Genomic DNA, 15,097 nt, shown 5'->3' on the forward strand with positions numbered 1-15,097 from the left:
AACCACCACTGCAGTGTTACATAAACTAGTAGAAATACAGTTGAAGCATTTTATGTCTTCTATACCTGTGTCAATCACTGTGTAGCCCTTAGCAGGTCTGGAATTCATTAGTAGACCAAGCTGGCCTTGAACTCAAAAAAGATCCTCCTATCTGCCTCTGAAATGATGGTATTAATGGCATATACATGTATGTTCTACCACCCTGTGTCTTGTTTTTTATTTGCTAGGAAATTAAATACCTAAGAATACAATGAGAACTGAGCATGATGGTGCACCCTTGTAACATTAGCACTTGGTTAGGAATCTGAGGCAGGAGGATTGAGTTTGCAGCTAGTTGGAGTTATATAATACTATCTCAGAGAGCAAAAGAAATTAAGAATTTAAGGAAGCATCAAAGAGTACTGTAATGGCCAGGCATGGTGGCACAACCCTATAATCCCAGCACTCAGGGAGGCAGAGGCAGGTGGATCTCTGTGAGTTCGAGGCAAGCCTGGTCTACACAGAGAAGCCCTGCCTCCCCTCCCCCAAAAAAAAAAGGTACTGTAAGAATTTATATAAAATTTACCTGATTTTTATATCAAAAATTATAAGAAAAGCTTTGGGGTTTATAGTTTGTTTAATCCATGGTTTCTCTCCACAGCAAGACAGATCGGCTTGCCAAAGGATCAGAATGTTACCAAAAGAGCCTTAGTTTAAATCCTTTTCTCTGGTCTCCCTTTGAATCATTATGTGAAATAGGTAAGCTCATGGAGGTGAAGGGGGTGAGGTAAAGATTCCTCTTTCCTTCTTTTTTCTATCTGTCTCTCCCCTTCTCCCTCTCTCTCCCTCCCTCCTCTTTTCCCTCCTTCTCTCTCCTCCTTTCTCTGTCTCTTCTTCTCTCTGTTTTGTTTGTTAGTATTTTCAAGACAGGGTTTCTTTTGTGCAGCCTTTCCTGGACTCATGCTGTAGACCAGGCTGACCCACAGCTAAAGAGATCTGCCTGCCTCTGCCTCTCCCTCTTAAGTTTACTGTCAGCTTCAGCTACATTGTGAGAACAGCCTAGCTTGCAGGAGACCCCGTCTCAAAAAGCAGACCCTCCTTAGAATCATGTCATAATGTGTCTTTTTATACCCCGAGGATTAAATTCACTAATTTCTCTTACATTTACCAGTGTACCTTAAATATATTAAACATGTCCTTCAGAATGAATACTGTGAATATAGCACTAGCTGAAATCACTTTCTGTAGAAGAAAAAAATTAACAGAATTTCTGTGTCTGTGCGTGTGTGTACGCGCAAGTGTGTGTAAGAGAATTGGCATACATATGTCACATAACACAGCTTTCAGGGGCCAGGTCTTCCAGTCCATCATATGTGTCTCAGGGACTGAACTCAGGTTTTCAGGTTGCACAGCAGACAGCTTTACCTACTGAGCCTTCCTGCTGGCTCTGATTTAAGATATTTAAAAGTTTATTTTCCATATTTACTAACTTGGAAATTTCAAAATGTAAGGGCTGACTTCTACAACAAATTAATGATTAGGCTTTGGGGAGGTAAGATTGATTAACATAAATGGACAGGAGACTTGAAACTCTTAAGGCTGTATTTCCACTTAATTATGCATCCTTGAAAAGAGATTATCCTTCAGAGGCAAGTGTTGTTTTGTTTTGTCTTTTGGTCTTCACAGGTGAAAAGCCAGATCCAGACCAAACATTTAAATTAACGTCTATACAGAATTTTAGCAGCTGTCTGCCCAACACTTGTACAACTCTACTATCTAATCACAGTTTATCTCACAGACAGCCTGAGACAGTTCTTACAGAAACACCCCAGGATACAATTGTAAGTGTGTTTCTTCTAATGTTCAAAGTGTTCTAAAACCCGAAAAGAAGGATTGGAACTAAACAGTGTATCATAAATGACATAATGGAAAATTTCTGTTTCAGGAATTAAACAGATTGAACTTAGAATCTTCCAATTCAAAGTACTCCTTGAATACAGATTCCTCCATGTCTTACATTGATTCAGCTGTAATTTCACCAGATAACATCCCTCTCGGAACGGGTTCTTCTATATTATCTAAACAGGTTCAAAATAAACCAAAAACTGGTCGAAGTTTATTAGGAGGACCAACTGCTCTTAGCCCATTAACCCCAAGGTAAGTTACACAAGATATTTTTAAAATGTCTTAATATAAATGATCTTTGGTGAATCGTAGTATTAGTAATGTAAGTTAATATAAACAGCGTTTTTCCAAATCAGTGTCAGAGTGGCACTCTGTTTTCAGAAAATGAAGTGAAAGAAACACAGCGCATCTATAACATACTTGAATTAAATATCAAAGGGCTAAGAATGTAGCTCTGTTGGTCGAGTGCCTGCGTCTCATGTACAGAGCTCTGGGCTTGACTCTCAGCTCTCTGTAACCTGGGCAAGATTTCACATGCATGTAATTGTAGTGCTTGGGAGGTAGAAGCAGGAAGACCAGAAATTCAGGGTTAGCCTTAGCTATACGTTAGAGATTTGAGGGCTAGGATATTGATGTTCTTTCTCAAAAGAAAAGAAAGTGGAGGAAAAATATTAAAACTTTGTCAGGATTTCTCAATGGTATATGTATTAAAAGATACTATCGTTATGGCTGTGCACCTCCAGATAGCAGTGAAACCCCCCAGATGTATACTTATAGCATAGTTATGGCTTCCCCTCCCCTCCCCCCGAGACAGGGTATCTCTGTGTAGCCTTGGCTGTCCTGGACTCACTTTGTAGACCAGATTGGCCTCAAACTTTTAGAGATCCACCTGCCTCTGCCTCCTGAGTCCTGGGATTACAGGCATGTGCCACTGTGCCTGACTAGTTATAGCATTATTATCCTTCTCTTTTCAGAAACATGGAGGAAGAATTGACATTTATTATTTTAAAATATGTTGTCAAAATTATTTAAAGTGTATAATATATATGTATATAATAACCCATCACAAAGGATACATGTTCAGAACTATCAAACAAAATTCATGAAAAAATAGACTCATGAATGGATCTCAATGTCAGGAACCCTATTAAAAACAGAATGACCAGGAAATTGATTAGGGCACCTGCAGAGAGGATAACTATAGTGGATAAGTGTATCGATAATTATTAAGTAATTACCAGTAATCTCTGGGCCGTTGTCTCCATGTTCCACAAACTGGAATTTATTTTCATTATGTGGCTCTTAGATTTAAAAAGCCAGTCCACTTGTAAGATCAGCGGCTATTGTTCACTGTAGTTCCTTGTCCTTTTTTCTTTAGTTCTGGTGGGTGGCGTACTCTACATTCACAGATCATTTTTAAATCTGCCCCTCAGGTCCTCTTTGCCCTTAAGACTGATTTGCCATTCTCTTCCTTTTAGACCTTCTAATTTAAGTATACTGCTGCTTTATATATGCCTTGATGACTTTTTGACACCTTGATTTCAACCTCTTCTCAGTTTTGGGATTTTGCCATTAGAAACCCCAAGTCCTGGAGATGGATCCTATTTACAAAACTACACTAATACACCTTCTGTAATTGACGTGCCATCCACCGGAGCCCCTACAAAAAAGGTATTTTCTATGTAAAATATAATTAGGGTGTTGGTTAAAGAAACATTTAAAATTCCAATCTATAAAGGTAATTTCAGAGAGAATCCAACTTTGTATACTTTTTTCTTAGACTTAATGAAAGAATGTCATTGTCATAGCCTACCAGTTATGTCAGACACATAGCTGTTGTCTTTTCACACGTGTAGTTCAATTCAATATCTAGCTGAATAAACTTCCATAACCTAAACTAAGATTGTTTCTGTCACGTTGAACATTTACATCAGAAGGGACAGATTTTTTTTTTATTCTCCTTCCAGGCAAGCAGAAATCAATAAATGAAACATTTGAAAAACTAGAAAGAAACAGTGATACAAAAAGAGCAATATCTTTAGAATTTAGGTAGGGACCAGGTGATTTTTTTTTAATCTCCTCAGACTTCTATTTAACTGTTTTTTTTTACTAAGTGCAAAAGGACTAGTATAAAACCTTGCTTTAATTATAGCGAATTAGTTCACAAATATTGAGACCAGTAGCTGTCTTAAGCTTTTTTAACACAATGCAGTGATAGTAATGATTGTTTTAAGGTGACATTATATATTCTGAGCTATTTTCATTTAGAAAGTGTAGAAGAGAGCATCATAGTGTCTTTTATCACTTACAGTGCAATCTGTAATCACAAACCTTAGACTTTTTGTGTTTTACAGTCTGTTGCCAGAATGGGCCAAACTGGAACAAAGTCTGTCTTCTCACAGAGTGGAAATAGTCGAGAGGTCACTCCAGTTCTTGTCGCACAAACACAAAGCTCTGGCCCACAAACAAGGTACTTATTCTTCAAAGTAAGGTATATGCTCCTTTGTGGAGCAAGTGCAGATTTTCTTTTGTACTTGTTTGTTTGTTTGTTTGTTTTGTCTTTATTTATTTTTGGTTTTTCAAGACATGCTTTTTCTGTAGTAGCCCTGACTATCCTGGAACTCACTCTGTAGACCAGACTGGCCTCAAACTCAAGCCTGCCTCTACCTCCCTAGTGCTGGATTTAAAGGCATGCACTCCCATGGCTGTCTTGTTTTGCTTTTGAGGTAGAGTCTATATTATGTAGTTTTTGGCTGTCCTGGAGCACAAGCTGAGATATGGCTACCTTTCTGCCTCCCAAGTTCTGGGATTAAGTGTGTGCCAGCATACATAGCAAATACAGACTTCATTCTCTTTTCACCCATTATTTATTTCTGTACACAGGTCATAACATTAAACTTCAGATAAAGAAACCTTAAAGCTGCCACAGTCTTGACTATCTAAAAGGAATCAGTATACCTGTGATGCTGGGTGGTGAGCCTAGTCAGGAGCAGCTGCAGACAGTGCCCTGGGGCGGGGGGTTAGTTTTGCAAGGCAGACAGTTGTTATTGGCTGCTGCTGCTGCTTATTCTTACTCTTCTTTTTCCTTTTTGAATACATAACCCTGAGTGGTCAGAAAGTCACAATGAAGCCCATTCTAGCTTTGAACTGACAGCAAATCTGTCTTGGCCTCCTGAATGCTAGCAAGGTTTACTTTCTACGGTTACAAGTAATGAAGTACAGACTGAGCATACCACTTCTCTAGATTAAAAGACCTTAAACGTCAATATTATATAAAAGGCTTCAGATTTTGGAGCAATTCAGATGTTAACTTTTTGGATTAGGAGTACATAACTACTAAGGGTTTTTATACACATAGTACAAAACCCAAAAGAACTAAAATGTGAAGTCCTTCTCATCTCAAGCATTTTGGCTAAGTGTTACTCAATCTATTTCACAAACTGGATCTCACTGGAATACAAACTGTATTCCACGTTGCTAACAATCTTTCCTAGTTTTAAACCATTTAAGTTTGAAACCAGGGTGTTGTCAGGAGCATTTCTCCTCCAAAAACTATAGAGGAGGAGCTCTTGCTTAGACCTTCCTTAGATTGTCACAACATAAGTCAGTGTCTACCTTAGTCTTGACAAGACTAAGTCTGTGTACCTAGATTTCCCTCCTATAAAGAGACAAATCATACTGGATTCGTACCCACCTTCATGATCTCATCTTAATTTGATTACATCGCAAAGACTCCATTTTCCAGATAAACATAATCAGGGCTTCTAGGCATTAATTAAGACTGATATCTTTTGAGAAGCCAAATTGAGCATTGCTGTTTTAGCAACCAAGCATTACCTAGTAGCTTTTTTTTTAGAGGCATCTTTGGGGTTTACAGTGTGTATTTTAATGTATGAAATGTGCCTTCAGGCAATAGAGCACTCTGTATAATATGAAACCCTAAAAGAGTTCATTTTGATGCTTAGGGATTCTTACAACAATGTTTTATATCCATATTATATTATATTATAACTCCTATATAGTACACTGTTGTTCAACCTTTAAAAAGTCACATCTTTTATAAAAAGGACAAAAAGCTTAGCCGCATGTCTGGTATTGCTAGTGTTCTTTTAGAAGAGTCAGACTTCAGTCTGGTAGCATTTTCCTTCGTCTCCTGTAGTCTGTAATGTGTCCCAGTTTGAAATTTTTCCCTTTCTGCATATCAGGAAAAAAGCTGTTTCATCTTGTTTTTTGAGATTGAAGTCTTTCTGTTTTCTAGGCTAGCCTCAGTAGACTCAAGCAGTTAACTTACCTCAGCCTTCCAGGTAGCTGGAATAACAAGAAGGTAGCACTGTACCTAGATATCATCATGTTTAAAAAATTTTTGCTGAGTAGGGAAGAAGCAGTTCAAATCGATTTCCAGCACCCACATAAAAGATGGTTATGTCCATATGTACTTGCCAGCCATCCCAAAACTGTGGACTTCTGGTTCAGTGAGTAATATAGTCCCAGTACTCAGAGGCAGAGGCAGGCAGATCTCTGAGTTTGAGTCCAGCCTGGTCTACAGAGTGAGTTCCAGGACAGCCAGGACTACACAGAGAAACCCTGTCTCAAAAAATCAAATGAATTTCTGAAGACTAGGGGAGGTGAAGAGGGAGGGAGGATGGGACTGGGAGGATACAAGGGAGGTGGGTACAGTTGGGATGTAAAAGTAAATAAATTGTAAAAAATAAATTAAAAAAAGAAACACCAAATAAATAATAACAACCACAAAGATAGTGACTGGAGAGATGGCTCAGTCTGTCCTCATGAGTGCTCGCTTATGAGAGCACGAGAGCCTGGGCATGGTGACACACCTGTGACCCTGCACTAAGGTCAAGGCAGGAGGGTCCAGAGAGATCACTGCCAGACAGCCAGTAAAAGAGTGAGCTTTGGGTTCAGTGAGAGACTTGATCTATGAGAGTAAGAACACACAGAGGTGTGTATGTGGGTGCACACACGGGCTCATGCACACGCACACCTTTTAAACAGGTGGAAAGGGATAGATATTTTGTTACCTGTCTTAAAGTCCCAGCCATAGCCACAGGGAGGATCTTCCCAGAATGGCCAGCTCCATCATTTTCTTCATAAATGATCCTCTAACTCATTTCTGTGAATTTCTCAAGGTATTTTTCTCAGAACATTTTATTTTATGTGTATGGAGATTTTGCCTGCATGTATGTCAGTGTGGCTATATGCATGCCTGGTGCCTGACAAGGCCAGGAGAGGGCATTGGATCCCTTGAATTGGACTTTTATTTCTGAGACATCACTTTAGCAACCTCCCCTAACAGATCTAAAAATATAAAATAATGCTTCTGTTTATACCAGGGAACTTTGGGGTGTGTTTGTTTGTTGTTTTCTAACGTTGGAGCTGGAGAGATGGCTCAGTGTACTGGCTGGCCTTCCAGAGGACCCAGGTTTGATTCCCAGCACTCCTGATGAGTACCAGAGGAACCAACCAATACCTCTCTGACCTCTGTGGGCACCAGGTGTGTACATAGTGCAATATGTACATGCAAATGAAGCATTCAGACACATAAAATATCTTTTTAAAAAAGAATGTTAATATGATTGGCACATAATCATAAATGCAAAGTGCTTTTTATTGTCACACTCCTAGGTAACTAAATACAAACTAAAGATTCATACACTGATCACATGATATGAAATAAATACTTTTTTCTGTTTTCTTAGACTTTAGGGGAATCTCCACTTGTATCAAGTGAGTCTTTGGAATGAGCAAACCTTAACAAAAATATATATAAAAGTTTTTTTCTAAATTCTAGCCTGAAAACTGTCCTATTTCTACTTCCTCCATGGAGAATTGTGTTATCCTTGTACAGTCTTCTGTCTAAATCAATCTTAGCAGTGTTCTTAGAGTTGTTCTCCCTGTATGCTATAAAATTATCCCTTTCCACTTGTCAAAATTCTTTTCTATAAGGAATCATGTTGGTAAGATACATTTATTATTTGTAATATAAATGAGAGTTGCTCCTACCAGGTAAAGGTTGTTGTAGTTTTAAAAATGAATTAAGGAGCTGGAGAGATGGCTCAGTGGTTAAGAATGTTCACTGTGCTCTGCTCAAAGTTTGGCCCTGAGTCTCAGCATCTGCTTTGGGAGACTTATGAAGAGAGGGGTGGGATTAAAGGGACATGGAGGGGACAGGAGCCCCACAAGGAGATCAACAAGGACACCAACAAAACTAAAAGATCTGAACTCGGGGTCCTGCAGAGACTAATGTACCGTGCATGGAGAGGACCTAGACCCCCTGCTCAGATGTGGCTGATTGGCAGCTCTTTTTCCATGTGGATCTCTGAATGATGGGAGATTATACAGGGGCTGCCTCTTATCATGAACTCAGTTGACTGCACTTACCCCTGATGATGTAGCCTTGCCAGGCCATGGAGGAAGAGGATCCAAGCAGTCCTGATGAGACTTAACAAGCTCTGGGCAGATGACAATAGCGGAGAGCTCCCCCTTTTTGTGAACTAGGAGAAGAGGTGAAGGGTAGAAGGAGGGAGTGTAGGACTAGGGGAGTTGAGGGAGGGTTCTTCAATTGGAATATATAAGGAACAGATTGTGAAAAAAATAATAAAAAAGAATGTTACCTGCTCTTGTAGAGGACTGGGGTGTGGTTACCACAGGGACTGTTACAGCACTTAACACTAGCTTGGATGAACTTTATGCCCTCTTCTGGCCTTTGCAGGTGCATTAGCGTGTGATGTGCATGCTATTTATTATATGTAAGTGCGCTTGAGCCAAAAGAGGTTGTAGCATGACCTGGATCTACTAGACTTACTGGCAGTTGTGAGCCACTGAGCATGCACACCAGGAAGAAAGCTTGGTCCTCTAGGATAACATCAAGTACTCTTAATCAGGAAGCAATCCCTCTAGCCTGTGGATAGTTTTTAAATCCTGAGTTTTCATAGAGACCAAAAAACTAACCAAAAGACCAATTTTAGAATACTTTTATGATGAATACATGCTTTAATAAAACAATTGAGATGATAATAATAATAGTTAATGGTCTAAGCCATTAGACAATAGTAAATGTTTAAAATGTCTTTTTTTTTTTTTTTTTTTTTTTTTTTTTAGTACAACACCTCAGGTATTGAGCCCCACTATCACATCTCCCCCAAACGCATTGCCTCGAAGAAGTTCCCGCCTTTTCACTAGTGACAGTTCTACAACCAAGGTAAAGATTTCTGAGTATAACATTTATGTAATTCTTCCTGAGCTGCGCCTTCTGTTCATTGCTGACTCCATCTCCAGTAAAGGCTTTTGTTTTCATTTTGTTTTAGAGGGCTGGTGATGTAACTCAGGCTGGACTGAAAAAGGCCATCCTCCTGCTTTATTTATATTCTAGGGAGCTGGGGTTATCAGAGCACAACACCATGCCGAACCAAATAATTTTTTATTTGTAGAACTAGCTATAATTTTGGCAACTCTCCTTCCTTGTTTGTTGGTAAATATGTCAATCTTGAAATGACCAAATAATGGTAAAAATGTCAATGGATTTTCAGGAAATAAGGGTGGAGGAAAGGTGCAGTTATTTAAATGTAAACAAGTGGCTTTCTTTGTTCTAGAAGAATAATTCTGTAACAAATGTTGGTTGCACAATACCTTTGATAAAATTACACAAAGCTGTGTGTGTGTGTATGTATGTATGTATGTATGTATACATACATGTATACACGTATACACACGCGCGCGCGCACAAAAAAATTCATATAAAAATGGGAAATATCCATGGGATCTGTAGTTCTTATGTGATATGAGTGAAAATTTTAGTCGTGTTACTATCATCAAAGTTAAAAGCAAAGATGAGGAGATGTTTTGTGTGTTGCTCTGCCTACTGACCTTAGGAATAATTTACCTTTGACACATCCCAGTTCGTGATTTTGTGCCGTGGATGGTAGTTAGTGCTTCGATATAATTAGTGTTACGTTCTCTTGTTTTTAAATAGTAAGTGAGACTGTGATGCGCTTTCAGAAAAGATCTGCCCTTAGTGCAGACTGACCTAAGTCACTATTGTGCAACTTACTGTTGCATTTGAAATGAAATGCTGGCAGGCTGGCTCACTCCTGTAATACCAGGATTTGGGAGGGTAGAACAGGAGGATTGCATTAAGTTCCAGCTCAACATAAGACCCTGTCTCAAAACAAAAAACAACCAAACAAAAAAATGTTTTAGAACACTTGTTTTTTTATAAAATTTCTGTTAGGGAAAATGAAAAGACTAATGAGGATTATGCATTTCTTTTATGTGTAGTACTTGTAGAAAGTGTTATTGAAAATAACAAGCATGGAATTTTATTCCTTTTTACAGGAGAATAGCAAAAAGTTAAAAATGAAGTTTCCACCTAAAATCCCAAACAGGAAAACTAAAACTAAAACTAATAAAGGAGGAATAACTCAACCCAACATAAATGATAGTCTGGAAATTACAAAATTGGACTCTTCTATCATTTCAGAAGGAAAAATATCCACAATTACACCTCAGATCCAGGCATTTAACCTACAAAAGGCAGCAGCAGGTCTGTTGCGCATGCTTCCTTGTGTTTTCTACTTTAGTTTATTATACACTTACTGTGATTAAGTCTTAGTGTTTATTTTTATGTTTTACATTTGAATTTGTGTGGATGTGTGTGCCCACAGAAAGCAAATTAGGGCATGAGCCCTGTGAAACTGGAATTATAGATAGTTGTGAGCTGTGCTGTAGATACTGGGAACTGGGTGCGAATGCTCTTAACTGCTGAGCCCCTACATTTTTAATTTAATTTCATTTTCTGTGTCATTTGTTTAGAGAGAGGAGTGTGTCTAAGTGTGTGTTTAGCTTGAAGGACAGCTTACAGGAATCAATTTTTTTCTGCACACCATGTGGGGCCCCAGGGATCAAATTCAGGTCATCAGGCTTGATGACAAGAACCTTTAACCACCAAACAATCTTGCCCGCCCAGATACTGGAGAGGATTTTTTTTTGTTTTTGTTGTTTTAAGGGGTAATTTATAGTTAGCATTTTTAGAAAACCAGAGTTACATGTTTTTCTCCTTTGTTTATAATTGTATTGTTTTCTCCTAGAAGGTTTGATGAGCCTTCTTCGTGAAATGGGAAAAGGTTATTTAGCTTTGTGTTCATACAACTGCAAAGAAGCTATAAATATTTTGAGCCACTTACCTTCTCACCACTACAGTACTGGTTGGGTATTGTGCCAAATTGGACGAGCTTATTTTGAACTTTCAGAATACATGCAGGTAAGTATATAAAGATATATACTTCTTTCTAGAACTCATTTAACTTTCATGCTCAAGGCTAGATCTAAAAAGTTCAATATTTATTATGTGATATTCATATAATTTTCATAGTGTGTATAATTGTCTTAGTTGGGTTTCAATTGCTGTGATGAAGCATTGTGACCAGAAGCAACTTGCTCACAGTTCCATATAATAGTTCGTGATCAAAAGCACTGAGGGCAAGCACACATACAAGGCAGGGATCTGAAAGCAGGAACTGATACAGAAGTCATAGAGAGTGCCGCTTGCTGCCTTGCTTCTCATGGCTTGCTCCGTCTGCTTTCTTAGAGCCCAGGACCATCAGCCCAGGGATGGCACCACGCTCAATGGACTGGGCTCTTCCCCATCAATCACTAATTAAGAAAATGCAGGGCTGGAGAGATAGCTCAGAGGTTAAGAGCACTGACTGCTCTTCCAGAGGTCCTGAGTTCATTTGCCGGCACCCACATGGTAGCTCACAACCATCTATAATAAGATCTGGTGCCCTCTTCTGACACGTAACTAAACTTTAGATAGATAGAACACAGTTTAAGGAAATGATCTTCAGCGGGATCTTATGAAGGCATTTACTCAATAGAGGTTCCATCCCTTTACATAACTCTAGCTTATATCAAGTTGGTATAAAACTAGGCAGTATAATAGTTTATAAGTTAAATTATTTCTTGTATTAAGAGGTAATTTAAATTTAGTGGGATTTCTTGAAAGGGATTTGTGAAGAACATTATATGTGAACTATTTGTGCTCTACTCAGTTGAATACAAAAATAAATAACTTACCAATATTTATAATGTAAATTCTTTCTACAACATCTACAGAATTATATACTGAGCTGAATGTTTGGCATTTAGTGTATTATATAAACTTAATGCTATGAAGATCATGTTTAATTGAAGACACTGTAAGACCTGGGGTCTCACAGCTCAGGAGTTTAAGATCGCGCCCTTCCCAGAAACCCCCACAGACCACGCAACTCGTTGCAAAAGCAAGAGGTTTATTAACCATTGCGAAATGGGGTAGCCCCCTGTCAGCAAAGAGTGGCACCAGGACACAAAGGCCTTAGGTTTTTAAAAGAAAAATTGCAGAAAATTTGAAGTTGCAGTTTTGGCAATTTAGGATTGGATGAGGAAGCTGTAAAGTAAGGTAATTGGCTTCATTCGTACATGCTAGTAAACTCTACCAACTGAGGACTACATCAGCAGCCCTTCGTTAATTTTATTAGTTTTTGTTTTTAAGGTTATTTTTTAACGTACATCATAATAGCTTGTGAAGTTTTGTTTTTTGGGGGTTTTGATGTGTGAAGACAGGGTTTCTCTGTGTAGCCTTGGCTTTTCCGTACTTTGTAGACCAGGCTGGCCTTGAACTTGTGATCTGCCTGTCCTAACCATCTGGCTTTTTATTTTACTTTTGAGACAAGGTCTTGCTCTGTAGTCCAGTCTCACCTTGAACTCGCTATGTGGCCCAGGCTGGCCTCAACTTATCATAGTCCTGTTGCTTTCATGTTCATCCCTAGCTAATAATTGCTTTTGAAAGATGACAAAAGCTGCTTAAAAAATTTGAAACCAAAAGTTATGTTCATGTGGCTGATTGCTTTGTTATGTTATTTAACCTATGTCTTTTGGAAAAACTTTCCAACTTCTAAAGATATTTGAGGGGACTTAAGAAAACGCCAAACTGATTGTAGATATCAAATCACCATGTTCTGGGCAAAAGTTCACAGTTTTATAAATGTCCTTTCCTAGGACTAGAGCTAAGAGCACTTGCTATACTTGCAGAGGTCAGTTCCCACACCCAGATTTGCTCACAGCCAGCCTTCTGTAACTGTCTCCAGGGGATTTGATGCCCTCCTCTGGCCTCTTTAAGTACCCACATACATAAAAGTAAATCTTTAAACAGAAGTCCTTTCCTTATTTTCTGTCGTCTTCATTTCTTTAAATACAACCCAAATGTTCTTATTCTGAACTAAACTTGGAACGTTTTGAACTTAGTAAGGTGATAAAACTAAATGGTGCATTGGTTTTATAAATGTGAAGTTTTTATAGAGAAGCATGGTTCTAGAAATTGTGACTATTTTGAGAGAAGAAAAAAGTGACCTGATAGTTACGGAGAGACCTTAGGGAGGGGCAGTTGGTTAGTAGGTACTGTAATTCCGGAGGACACAGTGCTGGTCAGTGTTCAGGGTTAGCGTGCCACAGAGTTGGCAGCCATTTTACCTTACCCTTCAACTCAGCCTTTCAGTAGATTCATATTCTGTCTCTCTTCAAAGTTTTATTTTATGTGAGTGCTTCCATGTATATATGTGTACCACACATGTGCCTGATGCCAGAAGGTGTTGGATCACCTGGAGCTGCAGTTCCTTTCGTGAGCCACCATGTCAGTGCTGGGAACCAAGGCCAGGGCCTCTGCAGAGCCCCCAGTGTTCATAATCCCTGAGCCACTGCTTCAACCCCATCCTTCTCTTTTTTGTAGAAAAGCCTTTTCTTTTCAGGCTTCATGTCTTGATCCATAGTTAAACTACAAAACCTAGGCTGAATATGAGTCTGCGTACTTCTGTAGTTGACGTCCCAGAGTTGATTTGTGCATTTGTCCTGGTTGCTAATTCACATAGTCCCTGCCGGGTTCTAAGTCCCGTGAAGTCAGTGACCAGCACTCCCTGTATGTACAAACTGTAGCAACTGGTTTGTCCTTAATAGTTCTTTTTTTTTTTCAGGCTGAAAGAATATTCTCAGAAGTTAGAAGGATTGAGAATTACAGAGTTGAAGGCATGGAGATCTACTCGACAACACTTTGGCATCTTCAGAAAGATGTTGCTCTTTCAGTTCTTTCAAAAGACTTAACAGACATGGATAAGAATTCACCAGAGGTACGGTGGCAGCAGTTTGCTTACATAGCTACTTTTTGTTTGTTTGTTGTTTGGTTTTTCAAGACAGGGTTTCTCTGTGTAACCTTGGTTGTCCTGGACTCATTTTGTAGACCAGGCTGACCTCGAACTCAAAAAGAGCTGCCTGCCTCTGCCTTCCTGAGTGCTAGGATTACAAGCACTTCACCTTGCTTAGTTACTTTTCTTTTACTTATTTAACTTCTTGGGTGTAGTGCTGGGCTGGAACACAGGAAGTATGCTAGGCACTATCCATTACTGTCCACACACAGTTCCTTAGGTCAAAATTAAACTTTAAAAACGTAAGTTTCTGCTTTTGTCAATTTATTTTATAGAACATAACAACTTATAACTGCTTGGTTTTTGTTTCCATTTTGCCAGGCCTGGTGTGCTGCGGGGAATTGTTTCAGTCTGCAACGGGAACATGATATTGCAATTAAATTCTTCCAAAGAGCTATTCAGGTTGATCCCAATTATGCTTATGCCTATACCCTATTAGGACATGAGTTTGTGTTAACTGAAGAACTAGACAAAGCATTAGCATGTTTTCGAAATGCTATAAGAGTAAATCCCAGACATTATAATGCATGGTAAGTAAAAAGACAAGTCTTACTAAAAATTGTTGTATTTATTTAATTTGTTTGTATGTGTGTATGTATATTTGGGCCGTATATGCCACAGCAAACGTGGAAATGAGAACATAACATCCAAGAGTTGATTTTCTCGCAGGAATGAACTCCACCCTGCCAGCCCTGAGTGACTTTTTTTTTTATTATTTTTAAAGATTTTTATATGTAAGCATGTCATGCTTGTATGTGTTGTATCACATGCATGCTTGCTGTCTTAGTTAGGGTTACTATTGCTACAACAAAGTACCATGACCACAGAAGCAAGTAGGATCAAAGGGGTTTATTTGTCTTACACATCATATCACTGCTCATCACTGAAGGAAATCAGGACAGGAATTCAAATGGGAGGAGCTGATGCTTGTGTTGCATGCACAAAGCCTTGGGTTCTGTCCTCAG

The 15,097-nt window shown here is 38.9% G+C and overlaps 1 protein-coding gene across 8 annotated transcripts in view; it reads left to right on the forward strand.

Moving 5' to 3' along the window:
* The window catches only part of Cdc27 (cell division cycle 27), a 55,222-nt gene that overhangs the window by 22,093 nt on the left and 18,032 nt on the right, over window positions 1–15,097 (forward strand). For 3 of the 8 annotated variants that reach the window (XM_021631864.2, XM_021631868.2, XM_060386562.1), the window contains 10 exons: window positions 641–738; window positions 1,666–1,820; window positions 1,925–2,136; window positions 3,441–3,555; window positions 4,239–4,354; window positions 9,001–9,100; window positions 10,234–10,441; window positions 10,986–11,158; window positions 13,905–14,057; window positions 14,454–14,662. In XM_021631864.2, the coding sequence (XP_021487539.1) occupies window positions 641–738; window positions 1,666–1,820; window positions 1,925–2,136; window positions 3,441–3,555; window positions 4,239–4,354; window positions 9,001–9,100; window positions 10,234–10,441; window positions 10,986–11,158; window positions 13,905–14,057; window positions 14,454–14,662 (1,539 nt within the window). Of the gene's footprint in view, window positions 1–640; window positions 739–1,665; window positions 1,821–1,924; window positions 2,137–3,440; window positions 3,556–4,220; window positions 4,355–9,000; window positions 9,101–10,233; window positions 10,442–10,985; window positions 11,159–13,904; window positions 14,058–14,453; window positions 14,663–15,097 lie in introns of all 8 variants that reach the window. The other 5 variants (XM_021631862.2, XM_060386561.1, XM_021631863.2 and 2 more) reach the window with 4 other exon arrangements.

This window comes from Meriones unguiculatus, chromosome 7 (genome assembly GCF_030254825.1).
Source record: "Meriones unguiculatus strain TT.TT164.6M chromosome 7, Bangor_MerUng_6.1, whole genome shotgun sequence".
NCBI lineage: Eukaryota > Metazoa > Chordata > Mammalia > Rodentia > Muridae > Meriones > Meriones unguiculatus.